The sequence below is a fragment of the Parathielavia appendiculata genome, assembly GCF_033297405.1.
Source record: "Parathielavia appendiculata strain CBS 731.68 unplaced genomic scaffold N657scaffold_7, whole genome shotgun sequence".
Lineage (NCBI taxonomy): Eukaryota > Fungi > Ascomycota > Sordariomycetes > Sordariales > Chaetomiaceae > Parathielavia > Parathielavia appendiculata.
Window position 1 is genome coordinate 445538 of NW_026944226.1, and position 23165 is coordinate 468702.

At 55.8% G+C, this 23165-nt stretch overlaps 11 protein-coding genes across 11 annotated transcripts; 7 read left to right on the forward strand and 4 right to left on the reverse strand.

The window, feature by feature from the left end:
- Positions 1–524: 524 nt before the first annotated feature.
- N657DRAFT_574376 (purine and uridine phosphorylase) lies at positions 525–1508 on the reverse strand (the record flags this gene model as incomplete). The annotated part of the gene is made up of 1 exon (XM_062789026.1): positions 525–1508. One exon carries the CDS (start codon positions 1506–1508, stop codon positions 525–527), a length of 984 nt encoding a protein of 327 aa, XP_062646902.1.
- Positions 1509–2375: 867 nt separating this feature from the next.
- Positions 2376–3431, forward strand: N657DRAFT_634331 (uncharacterized protein; the record flags this gene model as incomplete). Its single annotated transcript, XM_062791272.1, has 4 exons — positions 2376–2616; positions 2655–2740; positions 3014–3173; positions 3250–3431. 4 exons carry the CDS (start codon positions 2376–2378, stop codon positions 3429–3431), a joined length of 669 nt encoding a protein of 222 aa, XP_062646903.1.
- A 132-nt stretch (positions 3432–3563) lies between these two features.
- On the reverse strand, positions 3564–4497 carry N657DRAFT_448546 (uncharacterized protein). The gene is made up of 2 exons (XM_062787428.1): positions 3983–4497; positions 3564–3930 (listed from the first exon to the last, which is right to left on the reverse strand). The coding sequence occupies exons 1-2, from the start codon at positions 4355–4357 to the stop codon at positions 3721–3723; spliced, it is 585 nt and encodes a 194-aa protein (XP_062646904.1). The 5' UTR covers positions 4358–4497; the 3' UTR covers positions 3564–3720.
- Positions 4498–6189: 1692 nt separating this feature from the next.
- On the reverse strand, positions 6190–7143 carry N657DRAFT_672166 (lytic polysaccharide monooxygenase; the record flags this gene model as incomplete). The annotated part of the gene is made up of 1 exon (XM_062795624.1): positions 6190–7143. One exon carries the CDS (start codon positions 7141–7143, stop codon positions 6190–6192), a length of 954 nt encoding a protein of 317 aa, XP_062646905.1.
- An 871-nt stretch (positions 7144–8014) lies between these two features.
- N657DRAFT_448606 (uncharacterized protein) lies at positions 8015–8408 on the reverse strand. Its single transcript, XM_062787429.1, has 2 exons — positions 8225–8408; positions 8015–8165 (listed from the first exon to the last, which is right to left on the reverse strand). Exons 1-2 carry the CDS (start codon positions 8359–8361, stop codon positions 8102–8104), a joined length of 201 nt encoding a protein of 66 aa, XP_062646906.1. The 5' UTR covers positions 8362–8408; the 3' UTR covers positions 8015–8101.
- Positions 8409–10147: 1739 nt separating this feature from the next.
- On the forward strand, positions 10148–11557 carry N657DRAFT_645865 (lytic polysaccharide monooxygenase). The gene has a single exon (XM_062793022.1). It carries the CDS (start codon positions 10471–10473, stop codon positions 11212–11214), a length of 744 nt encoding a protein of 247 aa, XP_062646907.1. The 5' UTR covers positions 10148–10470; the 3' UTR covers positions 11215–11557.
- Positions 11558–11901: 344 nt separating this feature from the next.
- N657DRAFT_634336 (uncharacterized protein) lies at positions 11902–12926 on the forward strand (the record flags this gene model as incomplete). Its single annotated transcript, XM_062791273.1, has 2 exons — positions 11902–12060; positions 12288–12926. The coding sequence occupies 2 exons, from the start codon at positions 11902–11904 to the stop codon at positions 12924–12926; spliced, it is 798 nt and encodes a 265-aa protein (XP_062646908.1).
- Positions 12927–13511: 585 nt separating this feature from the next.
- N657DRAFT_634337 (uncharacterized protein) lies at positions 13512–14308 on the forward strand (the record flags this gene model as incomplete). Its single annotated transcript, XM_062791274.1, has 2 exons — positions 13512–13709; positions 13979–14308. 2 exons carry the CDS (start codon positions 13512–13514, stop codon positions 14306–14308), a joined length of 528 nt encoding a protein of 175 aa, XP_062646909.1.
- A 341-nt stretch (positions 14309–14649) lies between these two features.
- N657DRAFT_645869 (uncharacterized protein) lies at positions 14650–17376 on the forward strand. The gene is made up of 6 exons (XM_062793023.1): positions 14650–14868; positions 14933–15036; positions 15092–15851; positions 15914–16545; positions 16600–16809; positions 16876–17376. The coding sequence occupies exons 1-6, from the start codon at positions 14666–14668 to the stop codon at positions 17127–17129; spliced, it is 2163 nt and encodes a 720-aa protein (XP_062646910.1). The 5' UTR covers positions 14650–14665; the 3' UTR covers positions 17130–17376.
- Positions 17377–17492: 116 nt separating this feature from the next.
- N657DRAFT_645870 (NicO-domain-containing protein) lies at positions 17493–19490 on the forward strand. The gene is made up of 4 exons (XM_062793024.1): positions 17493–17870; positions 17931–17970; positions 18090–18730; positions 18791–19490. Exons 1-4 carry the CDS (start codon positions 17723–17725, stop codon positions 19228–19230), a joined length of 1269 nt encoding a protein of 422 aa, XP_062646911.1. The 5' UTR covers positions 17493–17722; the 3' UTR covers positions 19231–19490.
- Positions 19491–20955: 1465 nt separating this feature from the next.
- On the forward strand, positions 20956–21986 carry N657DRAFT_656446 (uncharacterized protein; the record flags this gene model as incomplete). The annotated part of the gene is made up of 4 exons (XM_062794700.1): positions 20956–21036; positions 21080–21154; positions 21237–21821; positions 21885–21986. 4 exons carry the CDS (start codon positions 20956–20958, stop codon positions 21984–21986), a joined length of 843 nt encoding a protein of 280 aa, XP_062646912.1.
- Positions 21987–23165: the final 1179 nt, after the last annotated feature.

Consider the following 23165-nt stretch of genomic DNA (forward strand, 5'->3'; position numbering starts at 1 on the left):
AGGTACACGCTGATACCGCCCGGCATATCTGCAGAGCCAAAGAGAATATCTCTGTCATCTGCATTGTCCACCACAAGAAGCCATGGCCCGGCGGCCTCGGAGCTTAGGTACCGTCGCACGGACACCTTCAGATCATCGTCATCGCCGCCACTTTGGATGGGAAGATTCCTGGCCATCGCGGTAAAGGCCTGTTCAAGAGTCGGCTTGTTCAAGGCAGGTACCCAGAAGATCGAGAACTCGGGTCGGTGTTTCTTTGTCCAGTACGCCAGCTGGAGGGCGACCTGGGTCTTGCCGACACCGCCAAGGCCGACAATGGCGGCTTTCCGGCACTCCTTGCGCACGAAGAGCATCTCTTTAAGAGTGTCTAGTGTTGCTTTCCGTCCGACAAAGCGCCGATTCTCGGGGAGCGGGATATAGTGGCAAGGTAGTGCGGCACGGTCTGTAGCAAGTTTGGCAGTTGCTAGCCGATATTTCATTAGCAGGTGCTCTACAGCAAGCGTTCCCTAATCCTCTCCGGTAGATCTTTACGTACCTGTCATCGAAGGTATCCAGTGATCCAGGAATGCTTTCATACATGCCGCCGCGGTCGCGGCTGCGTACCGCTGCCACGCCTTGGTCTTGTGGCTGTCCGCGTAGTCGCACGCACCCTTAATGATCACACAAGGGAAGACGTCCCAAACGCCGGCGCCCTCCATTTCAAACCCTATAACACCCGCCCGCTGCGCGATGGCGTCGCGGTCCTTGCCCGACTTCATAACCGTGTCGCCCGACGCAATCAGGCCAAAGTGGACCGCAGGTTGTCCATCGCCCTGCTCGAGGCGGGCACGCCGCAACAGCTTGCCGTCGCAACCGCACTCCTTGCATGACATCCCGTCAGTGACATGGCGATATGTCGCCTCGAATAGCTTGTCCTCCGCAGCACCGGGGTACGCGGCCGCCAGTTCCGGCTCGCCTCGGAGCACGTCCATATAGCCGGCCATCTTGTCCTGCAGCATCTTCCGGCCACGGAGGCCTTTGAGCTTGGCGAGTAGCGCGCGGATCTCGGTGTTCGGCCTGCCCAGGGTGTCCAGAAGCGTGTCTTTCTGCACAAACTGTTCGGGCAGTCGCCGTCCATGGTCGTACTGTACGACACCATCGCTCACGATAACGTCGCCGAGTACGGTCTCGGCTGTCCCGCTGCTCCCGGGACGGAAGGGAAGGACACCGCAAACGCCAACGATGAGGGCGAGCTTGAGGTTGGGGAAACTCGCGCGGCAACCGGCAGCGACGGCCGCGGCGCTGGCCTTGCCCATACCTGGCATATGTGCAAGGACGACGTTGTGGCGGCCGATGGCGCCGGTGGAGTACGCGTTGGGGTCGCCCGGGGCTTTGTCGTAGGGCGGCCCGTCATCGTCCCAGTGGCGGTTGAAAAGGGCGTGGACGGCATCGGCTTCGATGGGGAGAGCGCAGATGACGGCAATCTCAAAGTCGGCCCGCGTGGCTGGGCGCCGCGGCCGGGTTGGGTCCATCGGTTATTGCGCCAGAGTCGGCTCCGGAAGGCCGGTTAAAATCCCGTCGGTCGGGTCCGTGTAGGTTCCGGTGTGGTGAGGTGGGTTTGCGAAGTTGGGCTCATCCCCTCTCTCCGGACCCCTCTTCTGCAGCGCGACGACTGGAACCGGCTAATTTTAGCAACAGCCTGCTCGGCGCTAACCGGCAAGGCTGAGCCAAGACTACTCGGCAGACTTCCGGTGCCATGGAAGCCATCGCCAGCGATAGTTCCGCGGACCGTGCCTAGCTGCCGGCCGCTTGCTGCGGCTTCTCGCCGCGGATCAGGACGGTGCATCTCGGTCCGCCAGATCGTGGCCCCGCTTTGGGACCCGTCGTTCGCCCGGTTGAGATCGAGCTAAATTTAGCAGCAATCGTGTGGGGCCCTGGGCGGTCAACGACAACAAAACCTGGCAACGCTGCACCTGCTGACTGGCTCACCAGCTTCCTCCAGATATCTTCGAAGCTGGGCAGTGGACGAGATCACGCGCCGACGAGAGCAGCCCACAAATCAACACCGTCCTTTATGATACTTGAGCAGCGCAGCTATGACCAATCCACAGTCGTTCGCATTCGATGACTTTATCGCCTGGCCGGCATCCCAACCACCCGATTCCCTCGTCAGCGATACGGCCACACTCCAACCGAGCATTCATCGTCCGGAAGCCCTGCTTCAACGGATGTCGGCGATCGACGATGTAGCTTCGGCTAGTCAAAGCCCAACGCGCGGCGGTCGAGGAGAACTGCGATTTGTAAAGCTGGCTGACTGGAGTGACGACTTGACATACGATGGGCCTCCGCCTACGGTCATCCATTATTCGATCGAATGGAAGTTAACCATCAACAATAGAATGGCTGCAAAGGACTCGGAACAGAACCTCGTTCTCGTGCCTCACGCTTTCTGGCACAGATTTCTACAACCAAAACTCGAAAAACTGCTCGACAAAAAGCTCCCACCCAACAAGTCATTCAAGGCCGACGAAACTAATGTCGTGGTGTCCGTCACTGACCGATCGGAGCGGGATCTCGTAAATCGGTTTGACGAACTTGACATTGAGTGGCCCATCCTGGAGAAGCAGCTGCAGGCTTGGAGTAAGCTGTGCCGCGCCGGCAAGAAGCTCAGAATCCAGATGTCGTTCAATTACATCGAGACCAGCCGATCGCGGAACACAACAACGCGGCAGGGCACCAGACGAGGATTTTCGTCTACCTCTCAGTAAATGCTCTCCGAGCGAGCTATGCAGCTCGATGCCGAAGAAGCTTCGGGTCAGCCGTCCATCTGGCGTGACGTGTATAATCTTATGCGATGTCCCGGACCACCATGCCCCCTGGGTCCGTACTGCTGACGTGACACCATTGGCAACAAACACTGTGGCTCATCACTTACCTCGGCCGACGAACACTCTATACGTCGGGCATGGCGCTCCTCACATCCGTCCTCATCATTATCAGTATCCTTGACGTCTCGGCTGGCGAAAGCGACCTATAGCCGTTGGGCGGGGTATACATCTTCTGGCTCTTCGTCTATTCGCTCACCATCGGCTCGCTAGCCTACAGCATCATCTCGGAGACGTCGAGCGTACGGCTGCAGCCGCTGTCAGTAATGCTCACGCGCACTGCCTACCAGCGCACCACCGTTTTGTCGCAAGGTGCTGTACAGCTACATGCAGAACCCCACCGCGTGGGACTTTAAGGACAAGTCGGGCTTCTTTTAAGGCGGCACAGCCCTGGTCGTCTTTGTCTGGGTCTACTTCCGCCTGCCCGAGATCAAGTGCCGCATAGACGAGGAGCTGAACATCCTGTTTGCCAACAAGACGCGGGCGCGCGCGTTTGCCAAGGCCCATGTAGATACGTACGCTCTGTTGGCTCCGGTTGAGGCGCATACAAATATTATTGAGAGCGAGTAGGCAGTGACTAGATGAACAGGTAATTTTGAGCAGAAGTCTTCGGCGAGACGGTTTCAGATGCCACTAAAAGATTCTGTCGATTAACTTGCTAACGTAGAAAAAGATTTACAGAATGCTGCAGTGCCCTAAGTCAAACAGAAAGTGGGCGTACCTAGACACTGAAGGTAGGGCGTCTAGACATTGGTAGTGATGACTTGTATAAGGGCTAAAAAGAAGAGAACGAAAAAAGATAGGAGGAAAAACGAAAGGGAAAAAACAGTATACTAGCTATGCCTTAGATAGCACATCGCTATCTAGGCTGCAGCAACTTCCATTCGATTAGGACTGTAAATATGCACTTGATTCCGCGGCGGCTTAGAGCCGATTTTGCCTTACGTACGTCATTTTCGGTAAAATTCTCGGTCTCCATCAACTCCGTTAAATCTAGTTCGAATGTCTGTAGGTTTGGAGTCTGCTCAAGGACAACAGCAACCACTTCGTCGGGCGTAAAGTGCTCATCCTATACAGAAATGTCAGTATTATACTGAGTTTAGGTAGATAAGGAAACTTACCCTATAGATAGCCTCAGGTCTGCAGCACACGTACCGCAAGCGCTGCGGGTTTGGGCACAGCCTGAGAATGCGAGCGAGCTCGTCGTTGGTAATGCAGCAGGCCTGAAGCTCAAGGTCGGTCAGGCGCTCAAGTCTCAGGCTGTCCTTGAGCGTCGCGCAGCAACCGAGCCTGAAAAGCCGCAGCAGCGCAATGTTGGGCGCGGCGCGGAAGAGCGGAAACAGTTGCACGAGCTGGTACTCCCCATCTTCATGCCGACGGACCACCTCCACGTCCCGTGGGGACAGCATTGATCGCTGCGGGCAGAAGGCACAGATGGTTGCATCTTGAGGTGCGGCGAGGTCAAGAGTCGAGATTTTGGGACACAGGCTGGTCATGACGGCAACGGCGGCCTCATACTTCGGGACGCTCTTTGGGTATCCCCACTCGAGAGTGTACGGGCTCCGACCTGCGTGCCGTGCCTGTTCGGCATGGTAGGTGACGACCTCGGGGGAAAAGGAGAAGGCACGGGTCCATCAGGCATATCGAGATCCTCGAGGGAGAGATGCCTCACGAGTCCGGCGAGGTCCTGCCGCTCGATGAGGGTCCGGGCAATCAGCCACCATCTCGACCGGGTTTTTGAGCTGGTTAAGCTGTGGTATAACCGCCACGTTGCAAGATGGTTGAAGTGCCTCGAGACCCGGCAGAGGCTGGCGAGCCCTGTGAAGCTAACGCTTTCAGCCTCCTGCTTGAGGGTGAGCGAGCTATAGGTGTCGTCCGGTTCGAACGGTCCGAGGCGTTCTCGGGCCTGGATATGGTGAACGCAAAGCCCGTCAAGGACCTGCTCGAGCAGTTCGGTAGGAAGCTTGGAGAAGTGCCTTGACCCTAGCGTGGCCATGCGTAATGAATTTGTTTCACTCATTGATGAAAAGGTCGAGCTGAGCGGAGCTTTATTGGGGGTGTTGTGAAGTGATGCCTAGCGAGCCGCAACTTATGCTTATCAAAGCAGCCAATAGGATTTGATAATTACATGCTCGCATTAACGTACACCGATTCCGGGGTAATGATCCTAGCCCGGTACTTAGGACCACTTTCTTTCCAGTTTAGTCAACCACTGATGCGATTTGTTACCAAGTTAGTTAACTTAGCTTTTTCAGCAATCTCTATAGGAAAATATTATTATTCCTACACCGCTGTGCCCTTGGGCGTGCCGGACCTTCAACAACTTACTATACAGGAAAACCGCGCCCTCGTGGGCCAGGTGAAAAACCCATATCGACAATCAAGGAAACGATCAGTGTGCGATCCTGCAAATACAAAGTGGGAAGGCCTCTTGGCCTTCGAAGGAAAAGGGTATCAAACCGCGAGCTCCAGCTCCAGCCTCCTGGCCAGACCGTACATCGGCAATTTCCCCGAGTCCATCAGCCAGTCCAGGATCCTCCCCGTTAGCCGTGCAGCTTTAGGACTGATTCCCTGTAGGACAGAATAAAAGTCCCTTCGCGTTCTGACCTCGGCTCTCTCCCATCTTCGAGTCAACGGTGGGGCCAAGCACCACATCACAAGGTGTTCGACAGTCTCTCGCCCCTCTCCACACTCGCATATAGGCGTCAGTACCTCTGGGACTCTCCTTTCGAATAAGAAAGCCCGAAGGCCTATGGCCCCGGTTCGAATCTGGATCAACAGTGAACTCTTCGCTCTACTGAGGCCGTCGTGTCTCCTCAGGGTTTTGTCTTGGAACAGAGTCTCGTGCTGGTGGTCAAGGTCATCTGCGGGCCTCGTTGCTGTCCGGCCGTCTCGTTCCTTGAGCCACCTCTCTCTCCAGGCCTCCTCCATGACTCTGTCCGTGTCGGCAGTCTCTATAGGAAAATACCTGCAAAATGAATCCCCACATAATCCACAACAACATCCGCGGTTCAGGTCAAGACCGACGTCGTGGTGCGAGACTGCCTACCTCTAACTGGCATCTACCGGCCAGTTCCGTGGCTTCGCACTCTGGAGAAGGCCTTAAATTAAGGGCCGCTCAAAGTGGCTCAGAAAAATTGCATGTAGTTCATGAAACAGTAAGTCATCCCCAAGTGTCCTGGGCTCGGATATGTACCAGTAATGGTCATTTGTTGTAGGCCTGGGGAATACAAACCGCCGCTAGGTCACTGAGACCATATTCAACGTGAATGATGCGGGCAATGCGCATGGTATATTTATGTAGTGATGAGCGCTCCATTCATCATCTCTACCTAACACCTCCCTTTCTTAGCCTTGCCATAACCGCTTTCGTCGGCGTAGGACTGCCATTGAACGCAACTGTCCCGGTTCCCTTGGTGACCACCACCGGCGTCCCGTCCGCTCTCGAGATACCTGCGGTCTGTTCAGAATACGGCACCGGCGTGGCGCCAACCGCCACTGTCGGTCCGGGCACGGAGTAAGATCGTAGCGTCGTGACATTGACCAGCACGCCAGGGTCATCCTCCCGATAAAACTCCCTCGCATCGAACGAATCCAACTTCAACCCACCTCCACCTCCCCCCTCCCCTCCCTCAACCCACAGGTTGACACAAAGCGGATAGTTCTGCGCACCTCCCTTCTCCCCCGCATAATGCAGCGCAATCGTCTCTTGCCGCAGCACATACGCCCCGGTCTCCAACCCGGTCGGAACGGCCACCAACCAGCTATTATTCGCCGCAATCATCACGTCCGTCGCCCACCTCTGCCCCTGCACGCCGCCATCCCGCCCCCGGCCGGGCGCCGGCTCCATCACGGGCCGCGAATCATCCAGCTTGGTCCACCGCAGCTCCGTCTTGTCGACGCCCGTGCACCCCGTCTCGGACCCCTTCAGGCGCGAACAGGGCGCGAGGTAGGTCAGCACGGGCCCGACGTGGCCGAGCGGCCAGCCGTTCCACTGCACGTGGATGCGGTCGCCTGGTCGGACGGGCGCGTGGGCGGGCGGGCTGGCGGCGGCGGTGTGGCAGATGATGTCCGGGTGGGAGTAGTTGGCGGGCGAGACGAACCCGTCGTCGGCGGCGGCCGAGGACCAGCTCACACGCGAGGGGTGGTTGGCTTGGTTTGGCCGCGGGTCGAAGCCGTGGTAGAGCTGGCCGTTGATCAGTATGTGCGCGAGGTGCGAGTGGCTGAGGGCGGTTGGGGTTAGGGCGATGAGAGCGAGGATGGAGGATATGAGTAGTGCCATGGCGGCGGTTGTGAAAGAGGGTCTTGGGAAGTCGCCCGCGTGATGGGAGAGGGAAGTATGGTGAAAGGCGGAAGTCGTGATTCGTTATAGTTGAGGTGCCAAGGTAAGGTGCCCCAGCGCTCCTTGAGCAAATTTGACTGACGTGTGACACGGGCAGGCAGTAAATCGTTTGAGTCTGGGTGCAGACGGGAGGCATTGGTTTCATTTATCCTGATTGCAGATCTATGTCAAGCCTTACAGCACTCTATCCGGGCCAGCGCAGACTTGATACGGGAGTTCGTCGTCCGCGTCAATCAAGCTGCTCCGGCTTCCGTATTTGAATCGGCCTGGAGGTTCTCCTTATGTTCGGAGTATTGGTGATCAACATTACCTTAAGTTGCAGGGCCGCCGCTCGCATGCCGTCCGCTCAGGCCGGATCCGGGTTCCTTAGGTGAGGAGCGGCATCAGGTGTTATTGGTCGCCGCGTGGTCGCTCTGAAGTGAACATGAAACGCGAGGCTCAAGGGTCTTTCCAAGTTGACGCTTGTGACAGCACCTGCTCTGAAAATCGCTCTCTCCCTCATGCCAGTGCTAATCCCGTGGCCGTCATATCTTCCGAGGCCAATGAAAGGGGAATGCTCGGAGTCGATCATTCGGAGGTCAGTGGATCTTTCGGGGACCTACTGGAGCATATCCCTTATTACCAGCGGGTTAAGTCCTGTTTCCGGATAAACAGGGCATTTCTCAGCATATGAGCGGTTGTAAAGTGCGGATCGTACCGGTCTTGGGGCGTTGGCCGATTTGTGGGGTGCGTTTCATCTATTTGAAGTGCCGCAGTGACTCCCATTCGTCGTGGAGGATCAGCCAATTCACTGGGGCCATCCAAATGATCGGCATGTTCGGTCATCCGGCCAACGGGAAGACCGGCCGTCGAATCCATCTTGAGTAACGAAGAGCTTCGCAGGCCGTGTCAGGTTGCCCTAGAAACCGTTGTGGTGGCTCAGGGGCAGACTCCACAACATGCCGAATGGATGAAACTTGCCCCTGAACCGCGCGTTATCCTTAGGGTGACCTTTCTCAAGAGCTTACGCAAGCTTACGTACCTTATGGATCGGTTTGTTTTGCGTGTCCCCGCAAGTCCGAAGACAGCAAGAGCGCGGACCTCAGAAACAACCAAACAAAGGAAAGTGAGAAAAAAAAAAGGGAAAAAAACATGGACATGTGGGAGGCGATCAGCCATTATCAAGAGTACCTATCGACAATTCTGTCCTAAGTCTGCGCTGATTACGGGGCGCATCCAGTCAGGTTCCTTCCTCTTTCCTACCCCTGGCACATCCCCCGTCGTGCCCATTCGGGAGGACGACCAGGCTGGTCAATGTCATTATACGGGAAAGACGAAGCGCCAAAACCGGTCCGTCGGCGCCCAAGCTGAGGCAAATTCGGGCGTGGAGACGACCTTGTCCAGGGTAATGACCTGTGACTTGTGGACGGTGATCACGTAGCTGAACAACAGTGGGACTGCTCTCTGTCGCAAGATTGGAGGCCCACCCTGACATACCGCCGTAGAACGCCGTAGAATGGGCTTCACCAGCTTCTCCCCTCTGCGGAGCTGCTCCCAACTCGCATCGTGAAGGCCGGACCGAGCAAATGCTAGTGGCTGTACTCGATGACCTGGGCCTTGGAGGGGTAGATGCGAAGCACATCACCAAAGCTTTCGACCTCCTCGGGGAAGAGTCTGACGGAACATGTCGAAGTGAGGGGCGCCCATGGGGTGTTGGGGGGATGGGAGGGGGGCGGATTATCTCAACGTCCCCCAGGTCCTCGTTTGTTGATTGAAGCACAGCTTGTTGAGGACTGGAAGAGCTGGAAGAAGTCACAAACCAGGATGACGCTGTGGCCGCTGAAGAACTCGTCGCGATTGTACGGGAACACCTCTCGCGGGCGCTGGTCGATCCACGCGAGGGACTTGAAATCTAGCATGCTCTTCTCGTCGATCAGAGATTATGGATGCCCCTGAGCCGCCGCTGCAAGGCATTCCTGATTAGGGTCGTCGGTGTTGCAGAGCGTGCGATAACTTCCGTCGACGGAGGACTGCAGTAAGGAATGCAGGGTCTGGTCCTGGATCTGGTTATTTGCCTCACCTGTCGGAGGTGCCCTGACGATGGGGAGGCTCGATACAGGGGAACTGAGAGTTTGAAGTGAGCTCGACGATAAGAAGATATCTCCTTTACCATGTACTACTTCCCAATCCCACCTTTTCCGTCAATCCCGGTCTGCAGGTGGAGGGGCGGGGGGGCCGACGGTTCTGGTTCTGCGCCTTGACGTGTCGTATACCTGCCGCTGCTGGGTGTTCAGTGTGTCCTGGGCCGCGAGAGACATCTCTTTCACTTCGTAATCAGGTACCAGGCCACCTGAAGTGTTTTTGCGGAGGGACGCCTAGTATCCTCCAATGCTGAGCTCCTCATGGTAATACTGAGCGATGTGCTGTGCCTAGTCGTAAATGGTATAGATGTCTTGACGGCCAGGCACGTCGGCCTGTTCCAGTTCTTTTGTGAGGGGGAGTCCGGAACTGGCTGAGCCACCTCCTGCCGGCGCTCGAGAATGATGACCCTCGGGGCCGTAAGGGCCGAAGTTGAATGTCACGTCGGGATTCAAGGGCCGGCGACCTGAGGTTTAAGGTGGCTGGAAACGCTGGTATGACCGCAAACAATGAAAACAAACTTACGATAACATAGAAACAACTTGGGATTTGTTTAGAAACGGTAGGACAATGATCACCGGCACTAGGACATTGGTTGCTAGCGTAATAAGCAAGTTAAGGATCACAGCTCAGTACATTAAATAGTGAGAGGAGGACATATCTACTACAAATGTTGCGGATTCATGATGCGGATACACAATCCGCTGGCACGCTGATCTTCTTTGGATGATATGTCATGGAGTTGCGGGGCGGAGAGCCGTAATCTAGGTGTCTATGGATTGCAACGTCGATGGCCAAGGCGGAGGGAACCGTTCCGGGTCACCACCACAAACCTTGCTTGCCATTCCCATGACACCGAAATTCAAGATTCAGGGGGTCGCGAGCTGCACTCGACGCGGCAATCTTCCCTCACTCGCAATGGTACGCCGGCACTAAGGACTAGAGAGGCAACTGCCGGGACGACGCCGCCGCATCCATCCGGGAGAGGACGAGGGGCATCGAGCAGTTCGGGCATACCAACTTCCTTTGAATCAGAAGATAGCTCGAAATATATAATCTCACAACTGACCTGTTATATTCCACCTGCTGTCTATCACCAAGTGCGACCTCGCGCCAAGCCTCTCGACCCCCCATCAACCACCACCCACCATGCACGCCACCCTTTCAGCCGCGCTCCTGAGCGCGCTGGCGACAACCGTCGCCGGCCACGGCATGGTAACCAGCTTCAAAACCGACGGCATGACCAACCAAGGCTTCATCCTCGACTACTACTATGCCAAGGTCAACAAGCAGCCGGTCCCCGACATCGCGGCCTGGTACGCCGAGAACCTCGACAGCGGCTTCGTGGCCCCCAACAACTACCAGCACCCGGACATTATCTGCCACAAAAACGCTTCCCCCGGCACCCTCACCGCAACCGTCTCGGCCGGCGGCACGGTAACGTTCAACTGGCCCGCGTCCTGGCCTCACCCGCACGGCCCCGTGCTCACCTACGTCGCCAAGTGCAGCGGTGACTGCACCAAGGCCGACAAGAACAGCCTCCAGTGGGTCAAGATTCACGAGTCCGGCATCGACTACGCCACGCAAAAGTGGGCGTCACAGCAGCTCATCGACAACAAAGGCGTGTGGACGGTACCCGTGCCCCGATCGCTCGCGCCCGGCAACTACGTTTTTCGTCACGAGATCATTGCGCTGCATGGCGCTGGGTCACTAAACGGCGCGCAGAATTATCCGCAGTGCTTCAATATCAAGATCACTGGGTCCGGGACGGCGAACCCGAGCGGTGTGGTGGGCACGAGGCTGTATAAGAATACTGACCCGGGGATTTATTTCAATCCGTATACCACCATCAAGAACTACACCATCCCTGGGCCGGCGCTGTGGGTTGGTTGAACTAACTGGATCGTGGTTGGGCTCAAGGTTGGTTGCGAAGAGGGCTTGAGAGTCGAAGAGAGGCCAGGGGGCCAACATAGTAACACCCTCTTGTTTCATTGTACTGGCCTCAGGGTTTGAGTCATATAATTGCAACAAGCTTGATGGGTGGGGTGCCTCGAGGGTCGAAACTGGCGGATGGTGGATGAGCGGTCGAGATCTACTGGCACGGGGGGATGCTTGACATGCAGAAACAATAAACTCAGAAAACAATACTGCCTCCAAATCGCGGAACCCCATCATTGCACGTTCTGAATAATAAGACAAGGTAAATGCTCGTTCTTCAGTGCTCATGCGGAACAAGCAGTTGGTGCGGCGAGCGGCTGTCGAGGATTGCATCGAGGCACGGGGTCACGCTGTGTTTGTCCTCTGCGTGTGCCGAAGCGAAGTCGCAGGACAGGTCAGGCGGGATGAAACCTTTTGACATGAGACCAGCCCAAGTGAAGAGCGCCATGGACGTATCTGGCAGAGAAGAGGAGGAGAAGCTCCCGCTCCACTGCGTGTTGCAGCCAACATCAAGGCTCCTTCGGAGCTTCGCGCTCGGCAATGAGCTCTCAGGGCTGTCTAGGAGAGAAACCACGGTGCCGGTAACTTCTTTAGATAACGTCCAGAACTGCCATAAGCTTTTAATCGCGCAGGTATGCCAGCATGGCGCCATCGACTTCCAGAACGCAGCTGAATAGATGCAAAGCGGAACCTGAATCGCGTCCGTCGAAACCGCTTACGACGAGGAAAACCCGCATTACGGCGCAGAACACCCAACTGGCCGAGGGCAAACGCGACAGCCCCTTGTGCATCTTAACGGAAGTAGGTTACTGACCAGCGGCTCCAGTCTGTAAGATGCCAGGTTCCTTCTGGGGCTCGGAAGACCCGGGCCGACGCAAGGATGGGGAGAGTGCAGAGTAAGCCCTAACCCTTAGATCGACCGCTTGGCGCAGGCGAATTTTGCTGCAGGCAGCAGCCAAGAGCGGACTAACTTGACAGGCCAACGCACCGCCGGTCATCAGTAACCTGAATTGAGCCATTGAAAACAGCGTGGAATGTCTACACGAACGAGGCTCGCCGCGAAAGCCCTTCAATCAGCAAAGGCAGCCACGGGCTCGACCGCCGCGGTACCGGCAATACAGCTCTTTGAGAACGCGGCTGCCTGGGAGACGTGGCTGGAGACCAACCACACCGACGCAACGGGGTTGTGGTTGAAAATCAGCAAGAAGGGCAGCGGTATCGCTTCCATCACCTACGATGAGGCGCTCGACGTAGCGCTTTGCTTCGGCTGGATTGACGGGCAGAAAAAGAGCCACGATGAGCACCACTTTCTCCAGCGATTTACACCCCGGCGCAAGAACAGCATGTGGTCCAAACGGAACGTCAACAAGGTGGCCGTGCTGATCGCGGCCGGGAGAATGCGGCAGGCGGGGCAGGCGGAGGTCGACGCGGCGAAGGCGGACGGCCGATGGGAGAAAGCGTACTCATCATCGAGCACGATGGAGGTTCCTGACGATTTTCAGGCGGCGTTGGATCGGAACAGGAAGGCCAAGACGTTCTTTGAGAGCCTGGGAAAGACGAAGCGGTATTCCTTCTTGTGGCGCATCGTGACGGCAAAACGGGAGGACACTCGCAGGCGAAACATCGAAAAGTTCGTTGGAATCCTTGCGGAAGGGAAGACGCTGTGACGCATCACATTACACCAATTACTTGAAAAACACACGGTTCGGAATCCGTCGACTTCTGGTGTTGAGGTTCCGGACGGGGAACTCGCTAACAAGGTTGGTAGGGTGGAGGCCGCATCAATGCATTCATCCCGAGTTCAAGGGATGCTCGACAGGGACTTCAAGAAGCGCGTAAATGCCGTGCCGAGCTCACAGGTACCAGCTACCGACCCGCGGTGTTTCCCGGTCTGGAGCTCCTTTCCAATTCAACCCAATAATTCACGGCAAGCAGGAGAAGGCCGGGTTTAGCACCTGTCTCATGGCGTACGGATCGTCTCTACCAATCACTGGAGGAGTTGGAAGGAGCACGGAATGACCTTTGGGCAGAGCACACCTCGCTGATTGGGAGCATTTTGGTTCACCGTCAATCCACAAGCCGGCCAATTTTGACAGCATAGCACATTCACCCACTTGGTCTACCCACGATATCCAACTGAAGCTTGCATGTATCTTCAACAGTCATTAGCCATTGAATGGCCGTTTCTTTACTGCCGGACATCGCACATCTTGCGAAACCGACTTTCAGGTTCCTTCGTCCTCGCGCTCACAATGTCCAGTCAACACAGTGGGCCCGTTCTCCCGCTCAAATGGAGCCCGGAACCGTTTAACGAGCTGATCCGTTCCCTTTGTGTCAAGTGTGGAATCGCGTTTGAGGATATCCCAACCCTCGACGACCCTGATCTCCCGCGACCCGCCTTTGCTGTGGTCCTCGCCATACCCACCAACCCCAGCTACAAGGCTAGGAAAGTCGGCACCGACTCTTTTCGTTCTGTTTACAACGGGGAAGATTGGGAACCAGAGTGATATGGTTCAAGCAAGTGGTCGGCAAACAACGACGGCGGTCTGTACGCCGCTCTTCACGCCTTGTGCAATGTAGACAACTTCTATTATCGGCTTTGCGACAAGTCAATAGACCACTAGCCTGCTACACGACGACACGCAGCTAACCTATGTCGGCAGAACATGATTTCCCCATTGCACGGTTTATTGGTGACTATATCAGCGAATTGCCCTAGAAGCGGTCCAGGGTGCTCGGAGCGGACCTGGGGATCCAGACAGCTTATATGAAGGTGGCCACGAACGGCGCTCCTGCCGTGCCAGTCGGCCTTGAAAACGAAGTGGCATACCACTCTATCTGCTTGGTTCGATCGATCAAGGACGAATTCCTGTACAAACTCGACGGGGTCAGCAAAGGGCCTTTTCGCTTGGGCAAAGTCGACCTGGGCAAGGGCGGCGACATTCTCACCCAAAAGACAGTTTTTCTCATCAAGCGATACATCAGCAGAGATCAAGGCAGAAACGCCCCCAGACTTATGGGCACTTGTGAACCGTGGGGAAAAGGATGATCCGCCAAGGTCATCATGATATCGTAAACGGTCTGGTGGACTGTCGGCTGCTGCGATTGCATGTCAGCCCTGGAAGCAAAGACGCCCACCCTCATGCACCATTCAGGATACATTACGATGCCTAGGACATGGTCAAAATAAAATCGTCATCTAACCAGCCTCATTCATGGAGAGCTGAACGTTGCCCGGGGCCAACTGTCCCGATGATCCCCTAAGGCTTGGTGTCACGGCCCCCTGTCAGCCTAGAACCACCCAATCACACATCTGCCAGGTTTGATCATTCCCGCGCACATGCCGGCCGCCCCCGATTGCAAACCCGCCCAGTTCAATCATCCCTTTACCCGTTATTGACTGGCCATGGAGACGTCACAGCACACCTTCATCCCTGAGTCGGGGCTGCCCACACAACGACGCCGAAAAGCACGTCTGGCTTGCACCCCCTGCAGGGCACGCAAAACCGGATGCGATGGCAAAAAGCCAGTGTGTACGGCATGTTCACTCAGGGGTTGGGAAGACAAATGCAGTTACCCAGATACTGTGATGCAGGCGTCTACAGCACTGTAAGACAAAACCTCACAAAACTGGCAATGATGACTATGAGAGGACATGGGCTGATCCGACCAGAGCATTGGTTGAGCTTGAACGCCGGCTCCAAAAACTCGAGAACGGGGCCCGAGCAGATCCCAGCCCGTCCCGGCAGTCTGCTGCGGAGGCGACACCACCTGCTGGTACTCCTGCCTCCCACGTTGGCATTGTCCACTTGTCTAACGCGTGTTCACGCAGATCCGACATCCGGCCCTGCCGCTGCGCGGGTTCATGACCAAGACATCTTCGCGACCGACCACCCGACGACGGCGCTAAGCTCGACGTTTTTATGTCAAGGCCTGGAAGCAGCAGGCTCACGTCGCTCTCACAGCCCATCTGCTGAGTCTGACACGTCTGCACTCGATTCCCCTATGTTCCCGTCACTTGTATGCTTTTCCACTCAGACGCAGGATCAGTCTGGAGATGAAGTCGATTTGCGCGCCATGGTCCTCCCTCCGCGGCAGTTCGCTGACGATCTTCTACGCTGGTACTGGCAACACATCCATTCCGTCTTCCCCTTCCTTCATTGGCCCATATTCGAGTCCAAGTATCGGTCGCTGTGGGAGCAACAGGCAGCGCCTACTACTAGCCACCCGTTCGATGTCGTCTTGACTTATGCAACCGTGAACATGGTCCTGGCACTGGCATATTACAGGACCGAGACCGTATCCCTCGAGCAAAGACAATGCCACGCCGACGAGTTCTACAACCGCTCGCTGCGGCTCGTCTCGGCTGAAACTCTGGACACATCGTCAATTGCCATTGTGCAGCTGCTGCTCCTCCGAGCGTGGTACCTGTACTTCTCAGGAAAAGCAGATCGCTGCTGGCTCGTTTCCGGGGCTGCAACGCGCATGGCCATTGGACTCGGTCTTCACGCACCGCCTAAGCGGCATCTTAATCAACTGGACCGAGAGATGCGTTACAGGGTTTGGTATGGCGGATGTGTCGCTCTTGATCAGTATGGAGCTTATGAGCAACCTCCAGGCAAGCCAGCTCCATGGTGCTAACCATTTGAGATAGGATCATCACAAACACGTTCGGCAGGCCGGGGATGATCGTTCCCGGTCTGACTCATATACCGCCGCCCTTGGCTATCGACGAAGAATATCTGTCGACGACCGAGGAGGGACGCCAGCCAGAGGGACTCCCTTCGCGCATGGACATGAACATTTACTCGATGAAGATTCTAGAGATTATGGAGGAAATGCGAGCAGCAGCACGCGCGCCGCAACTCAAACTCAAACAGTCGGAACACGAAGTATTGGTACCCGACCCCGGCGTCCTCCTGCGGCTGAGCTCCAAGATCGACGACCTCCTTGACGGCGTGCCGCCGCACCTGCGCCTTGAGGCCGATTACTCCCAGTGGGCGCTACAGGAGGACGAGGTGACGTGCTTTCGAATTCAGGGTCACGCACTTCGCTTCCGACTGTTGCTCTTACGGCTGTTCCTGCTCCGTCCCTCCCTCCTCGCCGAGGCGCAACGCTGGACCACAGCCAGGACCGCCGCGACGCAGACGGCGTCGATGATGCTCCAGGAGAGGTTTCACCAGGAGGCATGCTCACTCTGTCTCGCGGCGGTACACACCATCCTGGAGGAGGTCCACAGAAGTCTCACAACGAACACGGGTATTTCGGCGTGGTTCGCGTTGCACTGTAGGGCAATTACTATAGGTTTTCCCTTGATGTCCATGTTAACAAATGGTCTAGTCACCTTTGCCTCGGCCACGGTCCTCCTCGTCGCGACGCTCTCCCCGAATCTCGGTGTCAGCCTGGACACTGAGCCAACCAAGTCCTCTTGGGACCGAGCGATGGCTATTCTCAATCATCATAAACGCACCATCGCTTCTGTCACCCAGGGCATGGAGATCCTCCGGCGATATCGCGATTCCCTTGCCCGACGAGCCGCTGCAAGATCAGGCATGTCCAGCCAACACCGTGTCGGAATAATATTGCATTTTCCTGCCCACTGACTCGGTGGAATAGGGACTTGTGCTTCGACGAATACTGGTACAATCCCAACTATCACGCTCCTCCCGAATTTTCAGGCGCAAGAACATCATGGCCAGCAACTGCACGAGTCGCAGAGCTGGGAACACTCCCAACCGGTTCCGGTGCCGCCCACGGCGGGTACGGGGCTGATGGAGGGCTTGGATGAATTCCTGACGTCGGATTCCTTGGACGAAGCATGGTTGGTCAACCAGGACTTTGGCCAAGGGGATTGGATGTTGCATTTTTGATCCGCTTGCTGGTATGCATGGGAACGATCGGCCCATCGGGGAGGTCCGCGGATGATGGCTGGGATGTTTCGGGTTTGGAGGTTGTCAAATTTACCTGATAGGTAAAGTATTCCTGTAACCTGACCAACCTCCTCAAGCACCCGCATCCTACACTGCTTTCAATTCCCTAAAACAGGAGACGAATATCCACTTGTGTTGACTTGACAAATCCGCTTCACAAAATGCCAGCCACTCACAAAGATAAGCTTACCTTATCTCACTGCAACTCAGCATGCAGTATTCAAGCTCTCAGTGGGGTTTATCACCAAAGTCCAAGAGTTTTGCATACCATACACGCACAAGCATCGCGCTGTCATGGGGCTGCCTAGATGCGGTATCGGCACTGCGGTGCCGCACACCCGTACATAACAATCCATAATCACATGAATCATGGGGCCATGATTGCCCCGCTGGCTCTGCGCTTCTCCCACTTTATTTTCAACTATCAGATTCTTCCAGTCCTAAACGGTGAACTCCAATCGGGTTTATAGGAGCCTGCCCTTTGAAGAGGCTCGGAACAACACGATATTAGGGGACATCGCAGGACAGGCAAGATGCCACTATCGTGCATCTTCCCTAAACCACCATCACAATGGCGTCTGCCACGGTTCCTCTCCGCCATTCCGCTCCCCGCCCTACAGCTCATTGGCCTTCTCATCTTTATTAACGGTATCGTCTGGGCCGCCGCCGGCATCCTCCTACGTAAGTTTATATACCTTATCTAACTCACATCTCAAAATTCACTTAGCTCATCCAGCGCAGATTACAACCCCAAACTCATCTCTCCAGCCGTGCTCTCCTAGTAAGTTCACCCCCCATCTCAGTGATAGTATCGTAACCTACTACTGCCTGTGCGCACCTACCTGATTACAGACCGACGCCTCAACTGACAAACCCTCCGCACCTTTTGCCTACATCTAGCACCCTCGGCCTCCGCCACGCCCTCGACGCAGACCACATCTCGGCCATCGACCTCACGACGCGCCGGCTGATCGCCTCGGGCCAGCGGCCCGTCGCCGTCGGCACCTTCTTCAGCCTCGGCCACTCGACCGTCGTCGTCGTCACGTGTGTCGTCGTGGCCGCCACGGCCGGCGCCCTGCGCGACCGCTTCGACGACTTTCAGCGCGTCGGCGGCATCATTGGCACGAGCGTGTCGGCTGCGTTTTTGCTGCTGCTCTGTGTCGGGAACGGGTTTGTCTTGTGGCGGTTGGTGGGGAGGTTGAGGGGTGTTTTGCTGGCAGCGGAGCAGCAGGGGGTCAGTAGGGCCAGGAGGAGGGGGGAGGTTGTTGATGGTGATGATGACGTGGTGGAGGAGGAAATGGGGGATATGGATGCCACGGGCCAGCGGGGGTTGCAGCTGGAGGGGCCCGGGTTCCTGGCGAGTGTGTTTAGGAAGGTGTTTCGGATGGTGGATCGGCCCTGGAAGATGCTGCCGTTGGGGATTTTGTTTGGGCTGGGTTTCGATACCAGCTCGGAGATTGCGATCCTGGGGATTGCAAGTGTCCAGGCTGCGGAGGGGACTAGCATGTGGGTGATTCTGATCTTTCCGGCGCTGTTTACGGGTTAGTGTTCGTCTGCAGTGCGGTTGTGAGACGGAGGGGACTGACTGAATATCTAATTAGCGGGCATGTGCCTCCTCGACACAACCGATGGAGCCCTGATGATGGCGCTTTACACATCCAAGGCGTTTTCGAGGGATGTGGTGGCCATCCTCTACTACTCGATCGTCCTGACAGGCATCACCGTGTTTGTCTCGGCCTTTATCGGCATCATCCAGGTCTTGTCCTTGGTTGAGCACGTGGCCGAACCCGACGGCAGCTTCTGGGAGGGCGTGGGCGCTATCGGCGACTATTACGACATCATTGGTGGCTGCATTTGCGGGCTCTTCCTCGTCGTCGGGGTCGGCTCGGTGCTGATCTACCGGCCTTGGAGAAGGAAAATGGACAAGAGGGCTGATCGCCACGCAGCCGAGAATGAATCTACCTGCCCAGAACCTCAAAGCCCTGCGCCGCTAATCTCGCAAGATGGGCCACGTGCCCCAGGCTATGGCACGGCAGTATGAGAATCCATGGAGATGTTGGCATCTGATGCTCATGATCCGCATTGGCCTGAATGGGATGATGTCCAATCTCGGTGCAGGGAGCCTTGCCAGGTCAAACCGTCGCGGAACGACTCGTGCAATATCGAGGTTGGATGAACCTGTCCCCGAATCTGTCACCCTCGAGACACATTTTGGCTTGTTCTCTTTAACTGAGGAGGTTAGACCAACCGCCTCAGACCGGGCTGGGCCCTTGGGGGGGGAGGGGGGAAGGAAGAGGGTTCGTCGGTGGAAACAAGTTTCTTTTGGGATACAGCAGAAACCTACCAGAATATGGCTAGTAACTTGGAGTGTCAATTGAACAAGGTGAATGAGGATTGGTCTTAATGATTTGTGAGGACGGTATCTCGCTCTCTGTAGTAAAACACGCGCGGCGCGTAGAAATCCAGGACTGCCGTCCACGCGGCTGGCTAGTTCCAGAGCGAACACTAACGTAGATGTAACGATATAACACGTTCCAATCCCATTGGGCTAGATTGCTGGCCAACTGGAGGAGCCAAAACCGGATTGAGCATAAGCTACATTATTTCTGTCTTCGAAAGTGATAACGCAAGTGGTAGTTCGTTTGAACACTCACGTTATATATTCTTCTCACGCTGACCCAAGCATATAGCCGAAGTCGTAACGTTATATATCCTGATAATGGCAGCGTCTTGTCATGCTACTCAAAGGGATAATATCCATCTTTTGGTCGCCGACTCACTGATGATAATGTTGGTGATGGTGGGTATATAGATATCAATCTTGGTATCCTGGTGCTCTATCGGTGCTCTATCAGTGCTCTATAAACTCCAACCTACTACGCAGAGTAGTGAGTAAGTGTATTTATAAGAATCTGCGAACATGAGTTGATGAAACCGCACTTCTATACGCAACCGACGAAAGATATGGTCCATCCCTACCCTGTGCCGGACGGTCCTAACCTCTCGGCTGTCGCTCCCCTCCAGCTCGCATGCTCTTTGCCACTTGCTTTCCTTCTCCCTTATCCGACTTGCTCTTCTATTCCGCCATCCAGCAGCCAGTTACTAGCATCAGCCGCCATATCTGACGTTTCTCCACGTCCTGGGCTCGCTTACTGCAATGAGCCTTAGCGCTATTATGCCCTTAGCCCCTTTCCGAGAGCTCCTCACCCCTGCCATCGTCACCGCCAGCCGGTGAACGATATGTATCCTCTGCGTTGAGCGGATAGTGGTCCGATTTCATTCTCCGGTTATCTCTACGTTGCAGCGATCTCGTTCAATTTTTCGTGTTTTGGCCAACATTCGCCGGCTCCAACAGAAGCACCATGACAGCCTGGAGACAACGGCTGGGCAACAGCGGGACACGCAAACTCGTTTCCGACTCGCCGCACTCCGATGCATTCGCGCTATGTCGTTGTTACTGTTGCACCATTTGGGACCTCCATTGTTGCTAGGGTGCTGCTCAACCTGCACTTCAACCTCTCCGACTTCCGCCTCGACAAACAAGGCCTGTGGCCCGTCATGACACGGCGCGATCTGTTCCTTAAGAGCGATCATGTCTTCACAGTGGATCTGGAGTACATATTTCCACCTCGTTAGCGCGCATGACCTGTCGGATTCAAATACCACCAATACAAATACAATCATATTATCATATTCAGCAGCATTTCGAACCTACCCTGTCAGGCTGCTGTTTGTGTCCCAATAGGGGCTGTCAGGGTCTACCAGCATGTTCCAGTCACAGTTCTCTCAGTTCTTCCCGCCCAAGCCCCTGTTCACCGAGGCCGACGTCGGGCTCCAGCATAGCAAAGTTTTTCGTCGTGACGGGTGGCGCCTCTGGCATCGGCCTGGAGGTCGCCAAGGTTCTGTATCGAAAAGGCGGCCGCGTCTACATTGCCGGGCGATCCGAGGAGAAGGCGAGGGAGGCAGTGCACAACATCCAGGCCACGCTGCCCCCGTCCGACTCACACGGCAGCCTCGAGTTCCTGTACCTCGACCTCTCTAACCTAGCTAGCATCAGAAGCCTCAGTCGACGCCTTCAAGACAAAGGAGTCACGACTCGACATCCTCTGGAGCAACGCCAATGTATCACAACCACCCCTCAGCAGCGTCTCGAAACAAGGCATCAAACTGCAGCTCGCCAACTGCCTCGGACCCTTCCTCTTCACCCAGCTCCTTCTTTCGCTGCTGGAAATCACCGCGGCAGCCTGCGCGTCCACCTCCCCCGGTTCCGTCCGCGTCGTCTGGAGCAGCAGCCAGATGATGGAACTGTCCGCTCCAGGCGGAGCCATCGTTATGTCAGAGCCACGCCACCCGCCCAAGGACGACGCCACGCAGAACTATGTCAACTCGAAAACGGGCAACTATCTCCTGTCTGCCGAGCTGGCACGCCAGCAGCGCCAGTCCCACTTGGCGGCTCCCGTCCTCAGCTTCACCTCCAACCCTGGTGCGGCCACGACAAGGCTGTTTCGGCACAAGTCGTGGTTGAACTACCTCGCCGGACCGCTTTTGTACGACGCGAGGCTGGCGGCACTGAAGCAGCTGTATGCTGACTTGTCGGCGGATATTGGGGTTGAGCAAAGCGGATGCTTTGTAGTACCGGGAAGGGGAGGGGAGGGGGGGGGGGGGGGGGGGGTGATTTCGACGTTCTTGAGGCAGGATCTGCTTGAGGCCGCCAAGATGGAGAAGAACTGTGGGAAGGGGAAGAAGGTGAGGGAGATATGGGAGTTTTGCGAGGAGATGACCAAGGGTTATTGCTAGTTTTATCATTGTTTAACATGGCTGTAGAATGCAGTTACAGACAGGTGGGCTTGAAAGATAATCATCCGCTCTTCATTTTAGACCACGGACTGGTGGCATCCCCCATTCTTGAAAGACCTCCAGCCGCGCCCTTCCTGTCATCAGAGTCCGCACCCAAAGGGCATTAATAACAAGCACGTCAACCAAACTGAACACCAAACTCCCAAAAGGCAAGCATGCTGACCAGGTTCTTATACAGATATTACTTTAGCTTCGTGGTCAGGAACACCGTGGCCAGCTGCGTCGACGCGGGGTAAAAGATATAACACCAGTCGATTATCCGCCGCATATAGGCTGTCACGTCGGCCACCGCGTCCGACCCGCCCAAGTATATCGTCTATACAGATCGGGACATCGCCAGTTGAGTCATGATCTTCAGCCTCCGGAAAGGCCTTGTCTAGCTCTTCGTTGGGGTCCCCGGTCAACTCATTCGGAGAGCTGACCTGCTCGGTTCTCTTGTCAGCACAGTCTTAGTCAGCTAGCTCAAGGGGAACTCAGAGGGGAGCTGGGAGGAGCTTCAAGACTGGCCTTCTCATCGTTTCCGTTCATATCCGACATAGTGGGGATATCTATAGATGGTCAGTGAGCATTCCTTGGGGGGCAATCTTACACATACGGCTAGAAGGTTCTTGAGGAACGAGAGCAACTGGCTGAAACGAAACAAGCAATCACAGGCGGGAGGATAGGGGTGGCGGTCATGCTGGGAAATGGGCATTCTTATACCCGCCGGCTGGTAAGCCCAGATCGGAGTTGCTTAGGCGACTGACGAGTGTGAACAGGCGTCCCCCAAGGCTCCCAAACCAAACTCCGTTTCTTTGGATGCTTTGTCTATCCCTTCCGCCGCAGCCGAGACCCGTTCACACCTTTCCCCACGTTCATGTCGTGGCCGATCAAGCAGAACCGGTTACATCTATCTTGCCAATACACCAGCACGAAGCCATTACAATTACCCGTTGTGGCCGACCATGCAGGACACCTTGGTACATTTACCTACCAATGCAAAACGGCGAAACCATTGGACTACTAAGACACCATAGGAACCTCATCCCGGTCTTCATCTTGCAACCGAACTGGCTGGACGCATATGCGGCCATGGATCGCTGTGTCATTATTCTGGATTCCCGCGAACCAACGTACATC